Source organism: Canis lupus, chromosome 22 (genome assembly GCF_003254725.2).
Source record: "Canis lupus dingo isolate Sandy chromosome 22, ASM325472v2, whole genome shotgun sequence".
Lineage (NCBI taxonomy): Eukaryota > Metazoa > Chordata > Mammalia > Carnivora > Canidae > Canis > Canis lupus.
The window spans coordinates 57,462,579-57,485,300 of NC_064264.1; the positions used below are offsets into that span (position 1 = coordinate 57,462,579).

Sequence of the window (22,722 nt, forward strand, 5' to 3'; positions counted from 1 at the left end):
ATAAACACTTCTCTGAATCTGTGAGTTAGATTCTAGAATTTTCAGTGTTTTAATGTTAATTTTCTGCTAATAGTAAAATTTTAATCCAGTGGTAAATATATGAATTTGTATAATTCCATTATGGAGTTTTGGGTAGTGTTTATATATAAGGAATATTATCTTGAAAGAAAGTGAAGATTTTCACCTTCAGGAGAGAGAACTCAGTTTGTTAATCACTATGTTAATAAGACAGAGACCACAAGAGCAGTACTATTATTCTATCCATGATTTTGAATTGCCAAAAGAAAGATCTGTTTCATTGTTCAACCATTATGGTCTCTTAGAAATGGATATTACCAATCCCTAGGGAAAGTATTTAGCAATATATTGGTGGAAATAATCACTGTGTCACACAAACAGTTGATAGCCTACATAGCTTCTATTAACATTAAATAAGCAGAGTCATTGGGATACACAAAACCGATTTTATTTGGGTGTGCCGAAAGACTCGGAATGGCTTTCTGCCAAAATTTAACACACTAAGTTTAGTTGGCATTATTCAATGAAGAAACTTTAATGCATTGGTAGAACTTTTAGGCTTTTGCTACAGATCTAAAAAAAAATAAGAAAGGATGATTCGCTAATAATTAAGTTGCGTAAAACCACACATCTAGCTCTAATTTTATTAGTTTATTATCATGCGATCTTGAGTAAGACATCAGCTAACTTTGCTTCTGTGAGCTGGGGTCTGCCATTTGCATGTCAAGCAACGAAGACCAGTGAGTGAGTCTCTCACTTCTGTGCTGGGCAATAGGCAATCAACTACACTCTGTAATGCTACTGTATTGATGTAATAGGTCTAGTGACATTCTCACTGTGTCTTTCGCAGGTTGCTTTCAGCTATGTAATGTTTTTCGAACCCATGAGATGGAAATTGACCAGTGTTTGCTGGAGTCCCTTCCCCTGGGCCAGAGGCAGCGGCTGGTGAAGCGCATGCGCTGTGAGCAGATCAAAGCCTACTATGAAAGAGAGAAGGCTTTTCAGAAGCAGGAAGGATTCCTGAAAAAGCTGAAGCATGGGAAGAATCAGAAAGTTCACTTTAACCTTGCTGACATGATACAGGATGCAATTATCCACCACGATGACAAAGAAGGTACATGACACAAAAGTTTTCTGATGTGGATTTTCATGGTTTTTGTTTGTTGTTTCCTGGTGGGGAGATGAAGGATAGTATTTATTTTATTTTATTTTTATTTTTTTATATATTTACTTTTTATTGGTGTTCAATTTGCCAACATATAGAATAACACCCAGTGCTCATCCCATCAAGTGCCCCCCTCAGTGCCTGTCACCCAGTCACCCCCATCCCCCGCCCACCTCCCTTTCTACCACCCCTAGTTTGTTTCCTAGAGTTAGGAGTCTCTCAAAGGCAAAAGGAGAAAAAAATGAGTGGGAAATATCAGAAAGGGAGACGGAACATGAGGATAGTATTTCTTTTAAATGTTAGGGGCTTTTTAATAAAAAGATCTGAAATTGTCAGGGAAAAATCTTCTTTCTAATGAACGTAGTTAAAACTTCCAAGTCTCCTTGTAAAGATAAACGAAATACAAAATTTTGGTAAAGTTGTTATATATTTTTGAAAGAATCACCTACCTGGAAAGCATGTGATTTCCTTGTGAATTGCTCATTTAAATTTTTAATGAAACTTTTTCTCCTAATGAAATTGTTTCCTTTGATGATGAGATTGTGTTGAAAAATTCATTATCTCATTCATGGATAGGAATACCATAGGAATAGGAATTAGTTCTCATTTTATTATTCTTGTCCTACTTGGAGCTCTTCTTTTAATGGTCATCCCCTCTGTGGAGCTGTAAGCACCTCCAGGCACTCTCAGCCAGGTTCACTGCACCCTCCTGCTCGTCCCAGGACATCCCAGTGGTGTTGAGTGAAAGAGGGAAGCAATTTGTCCAAGTTCACCAGGGAGTAGTTGTAAGAGCAAGTCTAAATTAGAATGCAGGCAGATATATGCCCTATACTGATTTAAAAGTCATGCAACAACAAAGAGATTAATTTGCAAAGTTATAAAATCTCTTAGTAAAATATCTGCAGGACAAATAAGGCCCAAGTTAGTGTTAAGAAAAATTAATAGTAGTAAAATAACAAACCCAGAGACCAAGAGGAACTATTTAAAATATGTAACGTATAATATATTTAATAATATATATTCTCTATTATAATATTTTGGGAAAACATTGAAGTCATAAAACCTGAATTAATACTGAGGTAGCCATGTCACTTGGGTGATAGACAGGAAGAGATAGGAGTCCTGTTTTCAAAAAACCTCTAAATTAAGTAAAGAAGAAAAAATCCTCATAATAAAGTAGAAAATAATTAGTAAAAATGAAGTCTGGTAGAATGGGAAGGGTTGGGCAGTAGAAGGTGATCTTTGAGGGACTCCGAAGGAAGGAAAGAAGAAACCACATGCAGGCTGTGTGGTGAATAGCCAACCAGCCTCGATGCCCAACATGGAGATCTGTCTGAAAGGAGCAGGGGTGAGGAGGGTGGCTACTAAGGTGATTTGAGGGAGATAGGATGATTGTGGATACTTCAAGGCCTGCTCTTGAAGCAGAACACAATGGGAGCCATTGCATGTTCCTAAGAAGAAACTTTTACATGCTGCAAATAGTGTTTAGCAAAGATTAATCATGGATGTAGATCTGTAGGATACAAGAACTGACCCAGCAGCTGTACTCCATTGGAAAATTGACTTAATTTATCAAATATTTAGTTAGTTTTTATTATGAGCTAGGCAGCTGTGAATGGGAAGGAGACAAAAATATCTATTTCTGTGATGCCCCATTGTCTGGTCTGTGACAATAAACAATAAGATAAAGTTAGATGCATAGTAATGATAAATAGGGAGGAAGACCTCTGGAGGGGGTGAGGAGGGAAGCATACAGGTATCTGAGGAGAAGCATTTCAGGTGAGTGCAGAGCAACCAGGGAGAGCATCCCAGCCTGTGGGAGGAGCCAGTGTGAATAAATGGGGAGCACAGAAGGCAAGACGGCAACATGGCAGGCTAAAAAGGTCATGGGAAGGATTCCGGCTTTTGTGCTCCATGAGTTCTGAAGCTCTTGCAGGGTCTTGAGCAGAAGAAAGACCTGGTATCACTTACGGGTTAACAGGACCAGCTTGGCTGATGCATTCTGAATTGAATGAAGAATTTTGAGGGCAGAAGCAGGGAAACCTTTGGGGAGGCTCTGTCAGTAAGCTGGGCATGAAATGATGGTAACTTGGACCAAAGCAGAGTGACAGCACAGTGAAAAACCATCAGTTTGGGCATATACTTCCAAGTTAGAGCTGACGGGAAATGCTGGTGAATGGGTGATGGGGAGTATTTCAGTTTATACTGCTGCTGTAATGAATTACTACTCCTTTAGTGTGTAATTGTAAAGGGCATGAATGTGTCCTCTTATAGTTCTGCTCAGAATTCCAGGGTGGGTCTCACTGGGCTGAAATCCAGGTATCATCAGGCTGTGATGCTTTTTGGAGGTTCCAGAGGAGGATTGCTTTCCTTGACTTGTCCAGTTTTGGCCATCACATTCCCTCAATCCTAGCATCTCCTCCATCTTCAGAGTCAGCAAGGGCAGATGGAGTGTCCCTCTCATGCTTCCAGTTCCTCCAGATTCTTTTTCTGTCTTTGCATCTCTCTGACCAAATTTTTTGCCTTCTTCCGTCTCAAAGGCTCACGTGGATCATGTTGGGTAATCTCTCTATTTTAAGGTCAGGTCATCAATTAGCCACCTTAATTCTTTTTCCCAGACACTGTGACATATTCACTGGCATGACACTAAGGGGAAAATTATGGAACCCAGATCCTACCTGCCACAGGGAGTAACAGACTTAAAGATAGCACCAACTTTGTTTTGGCCCAAACAACTAGGAGGATGAGATGTTATTAACAGAGTTAGGAATGCAGCTAGGAGGTCAGAATAGGAGGGGGTGTCATGCTGGCTAGAGATGCAAATTGGAGAGAGATGAGCATATGGCATATGGACATCAAAAGCCCAACTTGAAAAAAAAAAAAAAAGCCCAACTTGATTTTGGCTCAGGTCATGATCTCGGTGTAGTGAGATTGAGCCTCATATTGGGCTCCACACTCAGTGGGGTGTCTGCTTGAGATTCTTTCTCTCTCCACACCCCCAACTTGTGCAGTGCTCTCTCTCTTTCTCTCTCTCTCTCAAATAAATAAATAAAGTCTTAAAAAAAAAGCCCAAAGACTATATTTCACTTAGGAAATGAGTATAGATAAAAGTGTAAGCAGCTCAAGAATTCCCAAAGAATTCCCAAATGAGTTAGAACCACCAGGAGCAACAAAAAAAGGAAGGAGGAACATGAGGTGAGGGAGCTGTCCTGGGAGCTAAGCGATGAGAAATTTTCAAAGAAAGTGATTAGCTGCCAAAGATTGCTGCTCAGTGTTGGAGGGTGGGGACAGAATCAACCATTGCATTTAGAAATACAGAGTTTATCAGTTTTGGTGAATTGTTGGTAGCAAAAATTGAGTGGACAGCAATGGAGACAGAGTGGGCAAACAAAAATGGATGCAAAGAATAAGGAGACCTATTGATTGGAGTTTTATGTAGAGGGGAGAAATGATAGAAATGTAGAAGGAAAAGCAATGAAGAGAGCTTTTTAATGATGAGAGAAACAATAGCATGTGTATATGTGGAAACAAATCATGTTTTTGGGAGGGAAAAACTGGTGACATGGAAGTAAGGGAAGAACATCTCTGGAGCAAGGGCTTTGTGCATGCATGCGCTGATGAGCTCTGGTCCTCTACTAGAGGGTTTGGTCTCGCTGATTTTATTTTTAATTCTAGTATGTCAGCTCTGACCATAGAGATTCTGATTCAACCAGGGTACTATTCCAGTGTGCCTCCAGTGCTGTACAGTGCAGAGAGGGTCAAGGACTTCCCAACAAAGGCAATGGGAGAAGGGATGGAGCCAAATAGTGGATGTGGTGATGGGAACTTCATGGTGGCTCTCTTACGGCCTCCAACACTTACTGATGATGGAATCTTGGTTGTCAGAGAAGAGGGAGGTTGGGGGGGGGTAGGGCTGGCAGCTCCAGGAAAGAGGAGAACATGTATCTGTGGGAGGATCCATGGACCAGGGATGTCTGGGATGAAAAAAAAAAAAGGACTTACAGGTAGAATGATATATAAAAAACAGAAACAGAAGGATGACAAAGTTTTCAGAAGTGAGTTGGCCTCTCCATTCCTGAGTTCTTATTCTTAGCTATTTACTTTTCTACCTTAAAATTTCCTCTAGTTTTTAGAGTACAGTTTGTCCCCACTTTGCCTTCACACATTCTACATGTATAGACAGATACTATTTTTTAAGGAATATAACATAACCTCATCAATAGGCACTCAGATGTCCTCCCTACTTGAAATCATTTGTTAACTGTCAAGGCCTGGCCAGGACACATTAACACCTATTTTTAAGTGGAGTACATGACTGTGCAGTATGTATAGCATGTTGTTTGTATATGAACACTGATATAAACGATGCTAAAATCTAAGCAAGCAGTCAGATTTGATTTTTCCACTCAGAAGAAGCAAGGAGTAATTTTTGGTTTGAATAATCCATGATCAACTTTGAGTTGGGTTTTATTTTTTTAATTTTTTATATTTTTAAAGATTTATTTATTTATTTTTATTTAGAAAGAGTATGTGAGTAGAGGGGGAGGGGCAGAGAAAGAGAGAGAGAGAGACAGAGAATCTTGAACAGACTTTACACTGAGCACAGAGTCCAAAGAGGGGCTCTATCTCACAACCCTGAGATTGTGACCTGAGCTGAAAATTGAGAGTTGGACGTTTAACCAACTGAGCCATCCAAGTACCCTTTGTGTTGCATTTTATTGAAGAAATTGCTTTTGGAATTGCAAGGGTGATAATGAACTGGTCAGTAAAGTTCCCCATATTGCTTGGTATAATGACCAGTAGAAGACATTTAAAGTGACAGGGACAATAGAAAGCAGAAGAAAAAAATTGCACACACACACACCCCCGCACAAAATGTTCTTTATACTGTTGCTATGCACAACAAACTCTAATAAACCCTTCCTATATACTATCTTGTTTATTCTTTATGACAGAAATTACACAAAAAATATTTCAAAAGATTCTAGAGAAGAATGTCTTCAGGAAGACAACTTCTATCACTTTTTTACTTGTAGGAAATAGTTTCTATTACTAACGGAAACAAAGATGATGTTCAGTAACTAAGGTCAGCATTAACATCAAATGATGAAGAATAGTTCAATGACTTTTAGAACTCAACATGAAAGTTTGGCTTTCTAATCAATTGTTAACATTTTAAGTACATTATTAAATACATTATAATGCTAAATTAAGATATTTATCCACTTAGGGTTTTAGCTCGAGTAGCCTTAACAAAAACGACAGACATTGGGATGCCTGGGTGGCTTAGTGGTTGAGCATCTGCCTTCAGGTCAGGGCATGATCCTGGAGTCCCGGGTCGAGTCCCACATTGGACCCCCTGCATGGAGCCTACTTCTCCCTCTGCCTGTGTCTCTGTCTCTCTCTCTCTCTTTCTGTCTGTCTCTGTCTCTTATGAATAAATAAAAAAAATCTTTAAAATAAATAAAATCTTAAAAAAAATAGACATTTATTTCTCAGGGTTCTGGAATTGTTATCCAAGGTCAAGATGTCACCAGATTTGGTTCTTAGTGAGAGCACTTTTCCCGGCCACCTCCTGGTAGATGACCACTTTCTCCTTGTATCCTCACATAGTAGAGAGAGGAAGTACTGGTCTCTTCCTTTTCTTTTAAAGGTACTAATCCCATAATGGAGGCTACACTTTTGTGATTTCATCTAGCTTTCATTTCCTCCCAAAGCCCCCCAACTCCTAATATCATCACCCTGAGGTTTAGAGCTTCAATATATGGATTTGGGAGGGGCACAAAAATTCAGTCCATAGTAGATGACATACTACTTCTATATTTGGAGCTGACCTAAGTATGAATAAATGAAATGTGACTTTTTGAGTTTTTCATCTTCTTTGGGAACTCCCACATGAGTACCAATAGACCTCACTGTTTCAGAGGAAATGTTTTAATCTCTTGCAAATTTAAAGCATTTAATTGCGTTGAAAAGGTAAACATTATCCCCTCTTTAGCATATGTTTTACTTCTGGAAAAGTATCCAGAAAAAAGTGTTTATTTCATTATGCTAATCCTATTTTCATTTGTCTTTAAACTATTCAAATAGTGAAATGTACATGTTTGTAAAATTGAGACACTGAGGGGGGCACTTGACAGGATGAGCACTGGGTGATATGCTTTACGCTGGCAAATTGAACTCCAATAAAGAAAAATAATAAAAAAAATTTAGACAGTAAAACATATTGCCATAGAACAACCTTTTTTTCCATTTAAATTATTATTTCAAACTTTGTAGATTCTATCTTTGTGTAAATAATTTCATTTTCTCTCTTATTTCCAAGTGCCTTCTTTGGCTGAGTATAAAGAATCAAATATACTTTTTCAAAGGACAGTATGTTATTCATGCTAAGGTTTGGATTATATCATTGAGGAGCCATTCAGAATTTTTGTTTAATTTTATGAATGTTGTATTTTTGTAATTGCAAATTTAGTGTTTTTGGTGCTTTGTTGTTCTCTTATGGGAGTTGGTGATATTTTAGTGTTAATGTGCCTTTCGAATATACTACATCTATCAAAAATGTGCTCAACGTTTTTTTTCACCTAAAAAAAACTTGTTCTAAATTTTATTTTAGGGTTCTTCATTCACTTATTTAGCACCTCCCCAGATTTCTTCCACTCCTTTAATTAAAATAATTAATAATAATAATAATAATAATAATTTTTTTTTTCATTTGTGGTAAAAGCATTTAACACATCCCCTCCCAGCTTGGCCTTTGATGGTAAATGAGCTACACAACCAACCCCACAAGCTGTTTTGCCCCCCCTGCCATTTGTAATCCTTTCTTCCTCTTGTCTGGGTGAGTTCTGCTCACCAGGGGGTGGCTAGAGGTGGGGACAGATATTCTTTATGCTCTGAAGTTTGCCCAGTCTCTCTGCTCAGTGTCTCCCTCCCCTTTTTTGGTTACAGTTTAAGAGGACTTATTTGTTAACCTATAGGCCTAATATTTTCTAGGAGTTTGTTTTATTCCAGCCACACAAAGAACATCTATCTAAGTGCAGTCACAAGACCTTGCAATGTCCAACTTCACTTATATCAGAAGTTAATGCTAAGGAAAAAAAAGGAAAAAAAATCAGGTGATAGCAGTGGGAGACTTGATTTCCTTCTCTTGCCTCTTGGACTGCTGGCCCCAGTTTCCTGGGCTAGCAGGTTGGAGGGCTAAGGTTGAGGGCCAATGCCTAAGGCTCTGACCTTAACCCTTTCCCTTTCCACTTGTCCTCCCCAGAAGGTTTACCTTTTCCTCTTGCATTCCCTGTACCCCTGCTCTGGTGATTCCCAAATCTGTGTTCAGACAGCTCTCCTGAGCTCCAGACCCTACCTTTCTCCTTTCTGATGGCCTTACATTCCTAACTTGACATTCACAGTTGAATGCCCATCCACCTTTCCTTCCAAACCAAAATTTCTCCTTCTATACTCTACTTTTGAAAGGGTCCTTCCCGTTGACTTGGCATTTGGGGGTACTTGGCCAAGCCTTATCCTTGCCTTTACTGAACTGGCATAGAGGTTAAAATGGTGAAGTAGGTGGTTACAACATAAATACATTTATTTTTTTAATTTATTGTTTTATGTTCTAGTATCTAGAGTATAGATGTAAAAAAGGAGCCAATTATGATATTTTCCTGCTCCAGTCTTACCTTTATGAAGATGACGTGTGTGCCATGGCACTGTTTCCTAGGGATGGCTATGGATTTCTACTGAGTGAAGCTTCATCCTGTCTCCCTAGCCTCCCCGTAACCAGGTGCATAAGTAAGCAGTTTGAAGACTTGACAGCCAATAAACAGATTTAATTTGACCCCTAGAGAAATTGAACCAAGACTCTGACACCTTTAGAATGGTGGTCAGACCCACCAAGCAATTACCACCCAGTCCTGGTTCCCTACACACATTTATTATGAATGTAATGGAGTGTGCCATGTGTTAACTACTCTACAAGGATACATATTTCTAGGACTCAAAATTAGGCATACATACTTGACATAGAATGTAGATAGACCCTTTCCAAAAGAGTTGGATTCAACCAATATGAATGTCTTATATTGTATACTTGGGGTTGGAAAGGAAATATAAAGCATCATCCTGTCGTTAAGAAAGAAATTAGAGAAAAGAACATTCCCAGTGAAAAAACAAGCATATATGTATATTACTGTCTCCATGTTCCATGTTCTAGAATGGTACCAGACCTGGGCAGAGTGAGGGAAATGACCGCTTTATTAGAACTATTCCTATCTTGTTAGGTTTTCAATGACATGGAAACAGAAACTGAGTGAATCTGTTCTTCTTGTTTGGCAGAGGGCGGTGAGGATTTGGAAAGCAGTAGCTCAGGTGAAATGTTATCTGGGGCAGACACAGATGAAAAGATTTTTCTAGATTTTTTAGAGAAAAAGATGAGCTTTTTGGTGCCAGGCACATGTTCATATCAGAAATCTGGAAGGCACAGCGCCTGGGTGGCTCAGTCTGTTGAGCGTCTGCCTTTGGCTCAGGTCATGATCACGGAGTCCTGGGATTGAGCCCCGCATAGGGTTCCCTGCTCCGTGGGGAGTCTGCTTCTCCCTCTCCCTGCCTCCCCACTTGTGCTGTCTCTCACTAGCTCTTTCTCTTTCTCAAATGTATAAATAAAATCTTAAAAAAAAAAGAAATCTGGAAGGTTAAGTGAATATTGCTTATAGACATGCTGAATCCAGCAGCCCAGGGGATTTTTGAATTTCACAGAGAATTTTACAGAGCTATCTTCACTGGACTATGGTGCTTTCAATTAACAGGTAACAGTTGCTAGGTAATTAAAGGTGCCCATTTCAAAACCAGTTATAGAATCATAAAGAATTGGAAATTAAGTGCATTTAAGTTCTGAGGGATTCTGTATGAATTTAATGAGTAGCTTAGTATTTCACCAACACCAAATTCATATTTCTGACAAGTTGTAATTATTTTAACTGCCTGCTATGTAGTCATGACTTTACTAGGTACTGTGAAAATAATAATAATAAAAAAAGACAGAGAAAAGTATACTTTGTAAGGCATTAATAATCTCAAAGAAACACTGTTCTTTAACAAAAGCAAACAGAGTAGAAATTGATCCATTTAAAAGGAATCACACACACAAAAATAAGATAAAATAAGAAAAATAAAAGGAATCACAGTGGGCATTGACTGGGGTGAGGTTGGGATGAGATGAATCTGAAACTGTGCTCTGTGGGAAATTTTCCCTGCAGTAGGAGGGGAGAGAGGGACTTTTTGGCTGTGAAAAACAGTTTGAATGCAGGGAGAGAGGCAGAGACAAGCAAGTTTCTGATGGGACAGCAGTGTTGCTGGGAGTCAGCAGCAGTGGTCCTAATCCTGCAGTTGGGAGGACAGGTCAGTCCTTTCCCTGATACATCTGAGCTGTGCCAGCCTGGCCAGGATGCCTTCTGTGCCTTATCTTCCTCTCCTGCAGATAAGACTGGGAGGCAGAGAGAACCTCTCTCAGAAGTGGCTGCGAGGATTAGGTAGGTAACACATGCAGAGAACTTCAGATGACATCTGTCATGTCTTACTCAGCATCGTCAGTACTCAGAAGGGAATCAGGAGATGGTGTTGGAACAGCCAAGAGTGGCTAGTAATGACCCTGACTGGTGTGGGGTCCACAGACAATGGCAGTGGGTGAGAATGTGTAGGAATGAAAGTGAAGTGTTAGGAATGTTGTGGGCAATTATATTATGAACTATGATGAAATAGAAAAAAAGACAAGATAGACAGGTAAGCTCAAAGCATGGACATGAACATGAGATCCTGAGAAATAGCAGTTGGATCATACCTTTGGAAATGGATTAAAAGGGGAAAACTTACATTATTAAGCAGAGTGAACATTTTTTCACTCATTCTTCTCTGCTAAGGCAAAGCATGTTTTATATATATTAAATATGTATACATATTAAATATGTATAATATATGTATATATTAAATATGTATAATTAAATATATATATGTATATATGAACACACACATTATATATATATATACACACACACACACACACACACACACACACACATATATATGTATATGTATATAGTTTGGTATACTTACCATAATATGTGACCATCAGCTCCCTAAACACTTCATATTCACTGTTTCAATTGACCCCCAAAATACCCCTGTGAGGTACTGTGCAGAGTGAAATAGTGTCCTCTATAATTCCTAGCCACCTGGAACCTGCAAATGTGACCTCATCTGAAAATAGTCTTTACAGATGCACTCAAGTGAAGATGGGTCCTTCTTGATGAGGGTGGGTCTTTTTTTTTTTTTTTTTTTTTAAGATTTTGTTTATTTATTCATGAGAGACACACAGAGAGAGGCAGAGACATAGGCAGTTGGAGAAGCAGGCTCTCCTCAGGGAGCCTGATGTGGGACTTGATCCCAGGACTCAGGGATCATGCCCTGAGCTGAAGGCAGATGCTGAACCAAGGAGCCACCCAGGTGTCCTAAGGGTGGGTCTTAACCAAAGACTGGAGCCCCTAGAGAAGGAGGGAGTTTGGACACAGAGCACACACAGGGAAGGTGGCCACGAGAACATGAAGGCAGATCAGACTCCAGAGATTGCTTTCAGCCTTGAGAAGCTGGGAGATGAGACAAGTGTGGAGGGCTTTCCTCCCAGGGTCTCAGAGGAAGGTGGGCTTTCCTGAGCCCTGGACTTCAGACTTCAGCGTCCAGGGCTGCAAGAGAGTAAAACCCTGTTTTCTGGGACGTTGTATGGTGGTGTTTGCGAACTAATGCAGGTACATACAAATACTGCCCAATTTTATGGATTAGATACTAGGGTTTAAGGACGTTGAACAAAGTGCTCAGGAGGAGAGCTGCTCATCAGGGACAAAGTGAGTTGCAGACCCAGCTCCATGGGAGCCAAGATCCATGCTGCCCACCACTGCCTTCTGCTGCCTCTGGTGTCACACTGTACCAGCCCCCAGGGGGACTCTGGGCTCATCCTGCGTCCCCGTGATAAGCCCTTCCACACTCGAGGTCCTGTGTCTCTGACCTGTTGGACCAGGTGCTCTAACCCGACTGTCAGCGGCGTGGGGAGGAGGCCATTCCTGGAGCAGCGTGAGAATCTAGGCACTCAGGCCAGCAGAGAACTTGCGGTGAGCCACAGAAAGTTCAGGGTGACCGGATAGCCTTTCCCTGCATCCATCTGACCCCCATTCTTGTGGGTGGGACTCCTGACACCCTGTTTCCTCTGGGACACACATTGCCACTCAGCAATGGTTTCTGAGGCCATTGGCATTCTGCTCATGCTGCCAGGCTGCCCAGGGCGCACCACTGAGACCCCTGGCGCCTTGCGCTGCCCGTCCCCAGGCCCCCAGACCACAGCACGCCTCCTGCCACTCCCCCCACAACTCCCTTGACCTCTTCTGCAGCCCTAGGGTCCTCTATCCAGGCCTCAGGAGAAGGAGAGGACTGGATCATGTTGTGAGAAGACATCGGGTAAGCAACTCGCCCCACATCTGGAGTTTGGAACCTCTCTTTCAGAATTTTTTAAGTATTTTAAGAAGAATCAATTTCTTCTTTACCTATGCAGAGACTGTGTTCCTTCTCCAGTGACTGGGAGGAAAGTTGACTCATTAATTCTGCCTTCCTGCTCCCTTTCCACCTCAGGCCATCTGCTTTCCATTGATCCCAGGAGGTGCTCAGAGGAGGCAAAGAATTGATAGAAATGCATCTGGACTCTGCCTGGTTCGTGCTCTGCAATTCTAAGGATGGGAAACACTCTTACTGCTGCCTCCTTGGAGTCTTTGTTTAAGCTTTGTCCTCTGCCTAGACTGTTGTCCACCCTTTCTCTTTCAAATGAACCTCTCTTCTCCCCTGTAGAACTTCCTCTGACATCCTGAGGCAACACCAATCCCTTCCTCCTTTGTGCTGCCAGGCCTGATTCCTTGAGGTTATAGTCACTTGTTTCCATGTTGGTATCTCCCAGTGGAACAGGTATCTTGCAAGAAAAGGATCATTCCTTGTTCACCATCCATTCCGTTTTTGGTAGACATTCATTGAACCCCTGCCATCTGCCTTGCACTGCTCTAGGCGCCGGAAAGATACAGCAAGGGGAGAGGGGGTTCTGGGCAGAAGAGATGGAGCAAAGGCATGATAAGAAAGCATGTTTTCTTTTCCTGTCCTAATAAACATCATGATATTTCTATCCCTGATCCTAGCACAGACACTGTGTGTTAGTCAAGGTTCTTGAGAGAAATAGGACCAATAGGACATCACACATGCACACACACACACACAGAGGGTTGGGGAGATTTATTTTAAAGAATTGGCCCTCCTGCATGTGGTGGCTGGCAAGTCTGAGATCTGTGGGCTGGTAGGCTGAAAATGCAAATAGGAGTCAGGGTTGCAGTCTCATGTCTGAAATCTGCAGGCTGGAGACTCATGCAGGGCTTCTGTGCTGCAGTCTGGAGTCAGAATTCCTTTTTCTCTTGGAAACCTTGGACTTTGTTCTTAAGGTCTTCAAGTGATGGGGTGAGGCCCACCCATGTTGTGGAGAGCAATCTGCTTTCATCAGACTCAACCGAAGAATTAGTCATATCTTTAAAATACGTTCATAGAAACATACAGACTGGTGTTTGACCAAATAGCTGGGCACTGTAGCTTAGCTACATTAAGACATAAAATTAAGCAGTGCAGAGTTTCACGGGGCTAATAAAAGGTAGATAGATTATTTATGAAGGTCCAGGCACTGTGCTCAATGCTTCAAATGTCTTGGCTCTTTGACTCCTCATTTTGGCCCTGGGATCTCAGAATAGGCCTAAACCAGGCTTCGACTCATAAAGCAACTCATCACAGCCTGCACAGCTAGTTATGGGAGACTCGGAGACTCAGACTGAAGCCCAGGTGGTGTCCTCCAAAGCCTCCTGGCAAATAAAAGCAAATCTGGATTTAAATAAGGAGTCTTTATTTGAAAAGGCTGTTGTGATAGGGGGAACACAGACCTTAGGATCTGCAGACATCTCAGAGTCAAGTAGAAGGATCTGCAGACATCTCAGAGTCAAGTAGAAAGAAGCTTTGCTTTTCTAGGGAGGATTGGCAGAGCCAGCAGGAGCTTTGGAGAGAAGGGCTGGGAGGTGGGGGAGCCCACAGCATGATTGGGTGAGTTACCAGGGCATTTTTCTCTCTGCGGGTGGCTTATTTTTGGAGTGAGCTCTTAAAGGAAGATCTTCATCCCCTTAGCTTGTGCTTCAACATGAAGCTGGCCAAGTCTTGGGGCCTGCGGGCCAGAGCTTGGTCAAGCCAAGTCAGCACCCAGCAGCTACCTGCCGGGCCGCTGTGAGTTCTCAGTCACAATGGTGCTCCTAAAATCTAAACTATCTGGGAGGTCGGTACAGTGTTGGGAATTAATTAGCAGAAGAGCAAAATATTCTTCGTGATGATATTGTATGATAATATATGTGAAAAGCCAGGATATTTTTCATATTGCTGAAACTAGTATTTGTTTACTTCAGCCTCTTCATCTTCAGTGAATGCCATTCTACTTCTCTTAGTGTTTACAAATAGCTTCTGATAGTGAGTGGCAATGTCAGCAGACCAATGTTGAAAGCATTCATTCATTCATTCATTCACTCTTTCAGAATTAAGGGCTCATGTTTTCACATGTGCCCAACAGTGGGCTAGATATTGAGAATACCAAGAGAAAGAAAGCTTGCTCTCTGGAATTTGGCAGAAGGAGAGACAACTACAACAAACAAAAGCCAGCAGTATTTAACTTCTGTAGAAGAAGGTAGATGGGCACTGGGGACAGTGAGTCAGAGCAGACTGGGAGGTGATGGTGACTACAAATGGTGTCTCTCAGCTCTTCTGAGTTAGGAAACTAAGCCAAAGCTAACACTGGTTAAAGGCCCAAGGCCCCTGAAGGATGTAATGTTCCAGAACTGCACAGGTTCTGGGATGTGATTGGGATTCGGGGGAGGTTGGCATCAGTCTCTGGAGACCTTGTGTGCTATGCCAGGAGCTTGGGGGTTGGAACATAGGAGAGAAGGATGTTGGTTTTGCCCAAATGTATTCACTTGCAGGTGAGCATTCTAGACGGTTATGAATCTTCGCTTTCTCAACGTGGATGTTCCCACCCCTGACCTACCCAGGAGAGAGAATTAAGGCTTTTCTGGTTTTCTAAAGGCGTGGTAACATGACAGCAAGAACTCAAAGGCAGAAACTCGTTCCTTACTTGCTCTCCGTTGTCTTACATGAATGTAAGAAGTGTGGGAGGGAACGATTGGGTTTAACAAGTACTTTAAAAACTTGTAACCTACTAGTTTCCATATTTTAGGGAGGAGGAGGGCAGATGGTGGATTCTGGCACGTACAATAACATATTGTCTCATGGTTTCGTAGTCACACTCTGCTGTGTCGATTTCTTGCTCCAGATGATGTTACTTCTTAGACCTGCTCTCTTCAAATATAAATGTCGAACGAGAATTCATGGCAGAACATGAAATCTATACGTTCTAACTCTCTCCACTCAGGTTTTAACTAAGTTGAAACTGAAAAAAACCCAAGCATTTTAGTTCATTGAAATAATACCACAACGAAGGTCTCTGATCAAATTTTAGACAGTGTTGCTGTGGGTGTAAACCAAGAATTTTCTGATTCATTGTGCTCAGAACAGCCTCTGAGGAAAAAAAAAAAGGGACTCGTAATTTTCAAATGAAAGAGGCACAATCTGTCCGAGACCCAGACTGCTGCTTGGTCCACCAGTGCAGCCACACGTCGATCTGCAGATTGTGTTTGCCTTTGGCAATATGACTGCAGTACACTCCAACGGAACGTGTTCTACAGGTAGAGTGTAGATTTGCCACTTATAAAATCAAACAAGTCATTTGGTACATGCAAGAATGGACAGAGCGGGATATATTATCAGAGTTTTTCTGAGGTTTTTCAACACATACACACACACACACACACAGTTTCTAGGAAATGGAAATTTATAAGGGCTGTTTTGTAAAGGAGCCTACTGGTACCAAGGTCAGACTCACCCACTGGACCCCCTCCCCTCTGGCCTCCCCAAGACCACCACCCTTCCAGTTGCCCCATCATCATGCACCACGCAGGATCATTCCGAGGAAGAAAAATACCTAACGTTGTCCAAAGTGGAAAGGAAAAAATGCTAAACCAAATGAAATCACTGCCCCTTCATTTTACCGATCCCTTTATGACAAGAAACCCTCAGAAGAGGTTGTACCCATGGTCCCCCATCTGTTGTCTCCTGCTTGGTGGCTTCTGGACCTGTCCTCTCTCCTTGGTCCCCTGTCTACCCCGTCTTCTAGCCAAGGTACTTCTCAGCCTTCCAACTTTGAACACCATAGTATATCAAAATTTTAGAGCTCTTCCCTGTCTACCCTCCATCCTTTAGGAAATCACATTCCATGCCATGTGGATGCCATGGATCCCAGTTTTTACTCCCAGCCAAGACCTTTCCCTGGATGTCAGGCTCCCCTGCAGCATCACATGCAGACCTGCCCACTGTGTACTCTGGGCTTTCTCTGAGGAGCCCTGGCTCTTCCTCCATCTTTCCCACTCGGTGAACTCCTCCCTGCTACTAGTTGTTCATGCCAAATATCTTGGAGGCTTTCTGGACTCCCCAGTCTCTCTCCCACTGCTCTGATCTAGGAGCCCATTCTGTTCACTCTGTCTCTAAAGGGCATTCATAATCTGACCACCTCCAACCACTTTTGTGACCACTGCCTTGTACGCCATCTTGCTTGTACCATGTCTTGCTTGCATTATTTCAGCAGCCTCCTATAGTACCACCCTGCTTCACTTCTCATGCCCCTCTCTGCTTACACATTTTCAGCGGCTTCTAGGCTCTCCAAGAGTGGCATCTGAGTCCTTGCCAGGGGCAAGAAGATTCCACAATGTCTGTCCTCTGTCCTGCCCATTCCAGCCAATTTACTGATCTCATGTTCTCCTTTTTTCCCTCACACACACTCTTCTTCAGCTACTCTGGCCTTATTACCTCTCCTCAAATATGCCACAGCTTCTCCTGCCTCAGGGCCTTTGCACTTTTGGATCGAGATGCCGCAGGGGTATTCATTCACCAACTTGAGCTCTCTGCTGGAATGTCACCTGATCAGAGAGGCTTTCTCTGACTCTTAGGTGAGCCAGCTTCTCCTCAGCCCTATCCCCTCTCTACGCACCTTGCTTTCTTATTTTCATTGCACTTCTCACCATGCAGCTGGTTCCTTGTTCCTGTGGGCATATGCCGCGTGATCTCCCAGGAGAATGCAGGTCTACAAGACCAAGAACTTTCTTTGTTTCATTCACTGCTCTTCCCTCAGCTTCTACAACAATGGCTTGCAGGACGTAGGTAATGTAACGTAGGTAATGTTTGCTTACTGAATACGTGAGTGAGTGGAAGCAAGTGAGTGGATGTCTTCCTAAACATCTTTGGAATGCACCGCTCTTGTCAGTCCTCACTTGCCATTGCCTGCTTGTGGCCACCTTCACCCGCAGTCTGGGTTAGCTCCCATGTCCCTGAAGTGATCACCTACCTTCTGTTTTGTCCTCCCCCAGCTCATTCTTTACATGCTAAACATTACAATCTATCCAAAGCACAAATAGAAACTTTTTCTCCTTTACTCAGAACTCCTACTCATAATGATACTAGTTTCCAAACTCCTTTTCCAGTTACTCACCATGTTGATCAGTCCAGAGTGATTCTTTGACACCCCCCACACAGCCTGTCTCCTCCTCCTGTGCCCCCAGGATCTTGTACCACCTTGTCCCTAGAACCACATCCACATAGTCCTGCACCCCCAGCCCTTTTTGCCTGGATGGTCCCCTTCACTGTTACATCTCCATCTAGCTCAACACTGCCTGGGACACCTGTACAGAGAATCCAGTCCTGTATCCCCAGGTTGGCTCCCAGAGTGCCATGAGATGTCCCTGTTACCATATGTGTCACCATATGGATAATGGCATGGCCCGTTTGCTTCTCTGCATCTGGAACTAACAGAGGGCTCCATGGAAGCAGGGCTTGCTCTCATTTCTTGCCACTGGATCCCAGCACCTAACACAGTGTAGGTGCTCAGACATTGCCTATTATGTTTTGCATGTTTATCTTGCAAATTAACATAAAATATCTCCACGCAGCTATAAGTTGTTTCCACAATGCAAAGAGGTCAACAGCTCTTCACTTAATTGAATATTACCTTGCCCTACGTCTCGTATTTATCCAAGTATCCAAGGTTAATGTATGGTGTCTGGGTTAATCTCTCCAATGCTCTGGAATGCAAGCTTTGCATAAACTTGCTCCTTTTTTTTTTTTTTAAGATTTTGTTTATTTATTCATGAGAGACACAGAGAGAGGCAGAGACATAGGCAGAGGGAGAAGCAGGCTCCATGCAGGGAGCCCGATGCAGGACTTGATCCTGGGACTCCAGGATCACGCTGTGGGCCAAAGGCAGGCGCCAAACCACTGAGACACCCAGGGATCCCAACTTGCTCTTTTTTTGCAGGTTTCTTCATGCAAGTAGAGAGAGCATAATTACTACTGTGAGTACAGTCAAAAATATTTTTTTTTATGCCTAGAAGTTCTTCTTAATCCAACTCTTAGGTTTCTAGTTATTACATACATATTTGGAATTGGACTTACTATGAGGACATGGGAGGGGAAGGCATAGTTTTGGGAAACCCTAAATCCTTTCATTATGTACACCTCCCACCATTGTGGACTGGATTTCACACTGTGCAGTGGGTTTGCCCAGCACATGGTAACCTGATTGATTGCTTGGGAGAAATTCATGTCTTCATTAAGGTCCTAGATTATGTATGAATGATGGTGTTGTTGTTTATATTATACATTTGTCAGTGATTTTTTTTAAGTTCTTCATTTGTTTTGAACTTCTGTTTTTTTTTTTATTAAATATTTTATTTATTTATTAATGAGAGACATACAGAGAGAGGCAGAGACACAGGCAGAGGGAGAAGCAGGCTCCATGCAGGGAGCCCGATGTGGGTCTCCATCCCGGGACTCGAGGGTCATACCCTAAGCCAAGGGCAGGTGCTAACCACTGAGCCACCCAGGGATCCCTTGTCAGTGATTTCTTATATATTCCATAATAACAGTGATTTTATTAAAATCTCCATGGTCTTATAGGAAGACTATTTGTCAATGTGAGTTTTGAGTCAAAAATGTTCAGTGTCTTTTTCATGTCCTTGGTCTCATTCATAGGGTCATTTCCAAATTTGACTTTCCAAAGTCCAAGCACTACCCTCATTTTTCCCCTTGTACTTTTAGTCAGAAATCACACAGGCATCTGGAACTATGCCTGAAGCTACTCTGTTTTTCTATACCCCTACTCACCTTTCTTCACAGGAATGTCCTTTCCCACTACATGCTCATTTGTCAATATATGGCGATTTCTTTTCCCTCAGAAACTCTAGTTTGAAACTTAAGAGTTACTTTTGGTATTTTCTGTCTAAACTGAACATGGGCCTTTATCTTCTATATCACAGATCCCACTGGTGAGTCTCGGAAACAGGTCTGACTTCCACCCTGAATTATGCTCATTTTTGTTGCTGGGAAGGCTGTTTGATCCTTCTACATGGCTTGTCCCTTGTCTGTTGCATCCTTTTCTTCTTTTTCTTCTTCTTCTTCTTCTTAAGATTTATTCATTTGAGAGAGAATGAGAGAAAGAGATGAGTGGGAGGGGCAGAGGGAGAGGGAAAAATTCAAACAAACTCTGCGCTGAGTTCAGAGCCAGTTGTGAGGCATCATCTCATGACCCTGAGATCAAGATCTGAGACAAGACCAAGAGTCGTCTCCTCTCCTGATGTTGTCCCAGCCCTCCAGGCTTTCCCTCCAGAACTCCCCAAATGTAGTTTCCAGGGCATATTTGTGTTATGTTCTAGGGAGGTAAATAGGGAGCAGAAGCAACTGCAGCCCCCGGCTGACACACCTTACTGCCCAGAATGAGGAGCCACCCCCTTGGTCGGGTTTGCTTGCTCCTCCTCAGCTCTCTCCTCTCTCGTCAGGGATGAGCTTCCTGGGGTGGCTCGGCTGGCACATGGAATGCTGCTCCAGAGGGATAAGAGATACACACATGTTTTGTTTTCTCATAAGACAGTCTCTAAAACCATCCAGCTGCTTCCTCTCTCTCTCTAGGTTCTGAATGGAATAGTAAGAATGTGATTATGCATTTGTCTTCAGAGACTCTTTCTTCCTGTAACGTAGTTGCCATTCATAGCCCTCCATACTTTTATCCCAGTATTACTTCCTGGGTCTCTGTTCTGTGCACCAGAGACTTACCACCTTAAGGAGCAGCATCACCCTCACCTGGGAACTTCTTATAAATGTAGAGAGTGGGCTCCATCTGGGACCTGCTGAGTTGGAAACCGGGAATGTAGCAGGGATCTGTGTTTCAACAAGCCCTCCAGATGATTCGGAAGCTTCAGCTCGATTTTAGAGGTTCTCAAATAACCGTGTTTATCATACTTACTCTTGGGATTTACTGAAATTCTCTGTCCAGGGGACAGAGATGCTGAATGTTGCATAACCTATGGGACAATGACAGACAAAAATAGCTGTCCTGTCTTGAATGGTCCAGTCATCTTTATGGGCAACATGACAAATCTGGTCTCGCAGAGTTGTTGCCTTGCTTTGCATGTAAGTGCTAATTTCCTGCCCTTGTGTGTTTCCTTATTCTGTTTCTTCCACTGATTTCTGTCTCAAAGTGTCTGTGTTCCCTTCATTTGTCAAGGCCTGAACTAAATAATACCTCCTTCAGGAATCTTTCCTGACTTTCTTAGCTGAAAGAATAAAACTTCTCTGTGCACCCACAGGCATTTTATCCCTGGATCTAGAATTTGCTTATTGGTATCTGCCTTCTAATAGGTTCTTGATAGAAATGTCTTCTCCTCCCTACTTTGCACAGCTCAGGACAGGACTGTAGCTTCTTTTTGATGTCAGCAGAGCTGCTGGTTTATGAGAGACTCATAGCAGGAACCACTTTTTCCTTCTGTCCTCCTGGCTCTGTAGTGGTTCCGAGGGCCGGAAACATAGAGCACTACTGATAGACTTTGTAATGTGCAGAAATATGGAAAAAAAGGAACTACTCGCCCGTTACAGTCCATGACCACACACTCACAGGAAGCTCTACACGCAAGAATCTGTGTCTGATAAATGAGCTGCTTCCTGCAGAATTGGTGTATGATATAAGAAGCTATAATTCCAGCTCACTCCAGCTGTGTGATTCTAGAAGCCATTTTTTAATACCCTGGGGCAACGTAGAATTGACAGTTGCCTCCATTTCCTTCCCAATTGAAAATGATTCTGTAACAAAACAAGATTACTTTCTTGTTCTAATAAAATGAAGATCACAAACAGTTTCCTGTCCAATTTGAATTCTAGGAAGATAAGGCTTGAGATAAAACCTGACAACACAGAGCCTCAGTGTTCTTCGTCTGAATTCCCTTTCCATGGGACACATGTTAGGGAGTAGCATGCTCATGTCTGGAACTCCAGAGGAAGTCAGCTTGGACTGTGTTCTTGAGAAACAGGTGTATGAACTGGAAGGGCTGCTGGGCATGACTTGCAGGGTACCCTGCTCTTTGTCTGCCTGTGGGATTACCTCAGGTAGGAAAGATGTTGTATTTGGCCATTTGGACTGCCATAAAATATCACCCCAGGCTAGGTGGCTTGGACACCAGAAATTAATGTTCTCACTGTTCTCAGGGCCAGAAGGCTCCCGTCAAGGTATGGCAAGGAACTCTCTTGCTGGCTTGTTGGGGTCTGACTTCTCATGGCTTCACATGGCTTTTCCTCAGTAGGAGCAGAAAAAGTGAATTCTCTGGAGACTCTTCTTATAAGAACATCAGTCCTGTTGTATCAGGACACCCTTAGTATGGCCTCACTTAACCTTAATTACAGCCTTAGAGACCTCATCTCCAAGTATAGGCACTGGGATGTTCAGGTTTCAACACGAATCTTACATGGACACAATTCAGTATTTAACAGGTGTGTCTTGGTTGATTTTTTGATTTCAAGAAGACTGTGTTAGTTTGATCCATTGAAAAGCAGACACCAAGATGGGATTAGATGTGCAGGAGATTTGGGGGAGAATGCTAGCAAAGGGGAGCAAAGGGAAGAGACTTCAGAACTCAATGCAGGTGTGACCCTGGTTGTGTTAGTTTGCTAGGGCTGCCGTCACAAAGCACCACAGGCTTGGTGGCCTAAACAACACACATTTACTTTCTCACAGTTGTGGCAGCTAGGAGACCAGGATCAAGGTGTTAGCAGGTTGGGTTGGGTTTCTTCTGACACCTCTCTCCTTGGCCTGCAGATGGCCACCTCACTGTGTCTTCACATGGTCATCCCTTGGTCCATGTGTGCCTGTGACCTAATCTCCTCTTCTCTTAAGGACACCAGTAAGATTGGATCAGGGCCCCCCATAAGGACCCCATTTAATCTTAATTACATCTTTCAAGACCCTTTATTCAAATACAGTGATAATCTGTGGTGCTGGGGGGTCAGGAATT

At 42.6% G+C, this 22,722-nt stretch overlaps 1 protein-coding gene across 1 annotated transcript in view; it reads left to right on the forward strand.

The window, feature by feature from the left end:
* The window catches only part of MYO16 (myosin XVI), a 481,094-nt gene that overhangs the window by 26,398 nt on the left and 431,974 nt on the right, over positions 1-22,722 (forward strand). Inside the window, exon 2 of the mRNA XM_049099266.1 lies at positions 869-1,132. Coding sequence (XP_048955223.1) covers positions 869-1,132 — 264 coding nt within the window. The remainder of the gene's footprint in view (positions 1-868; positions 1,133-22,722) is intronic.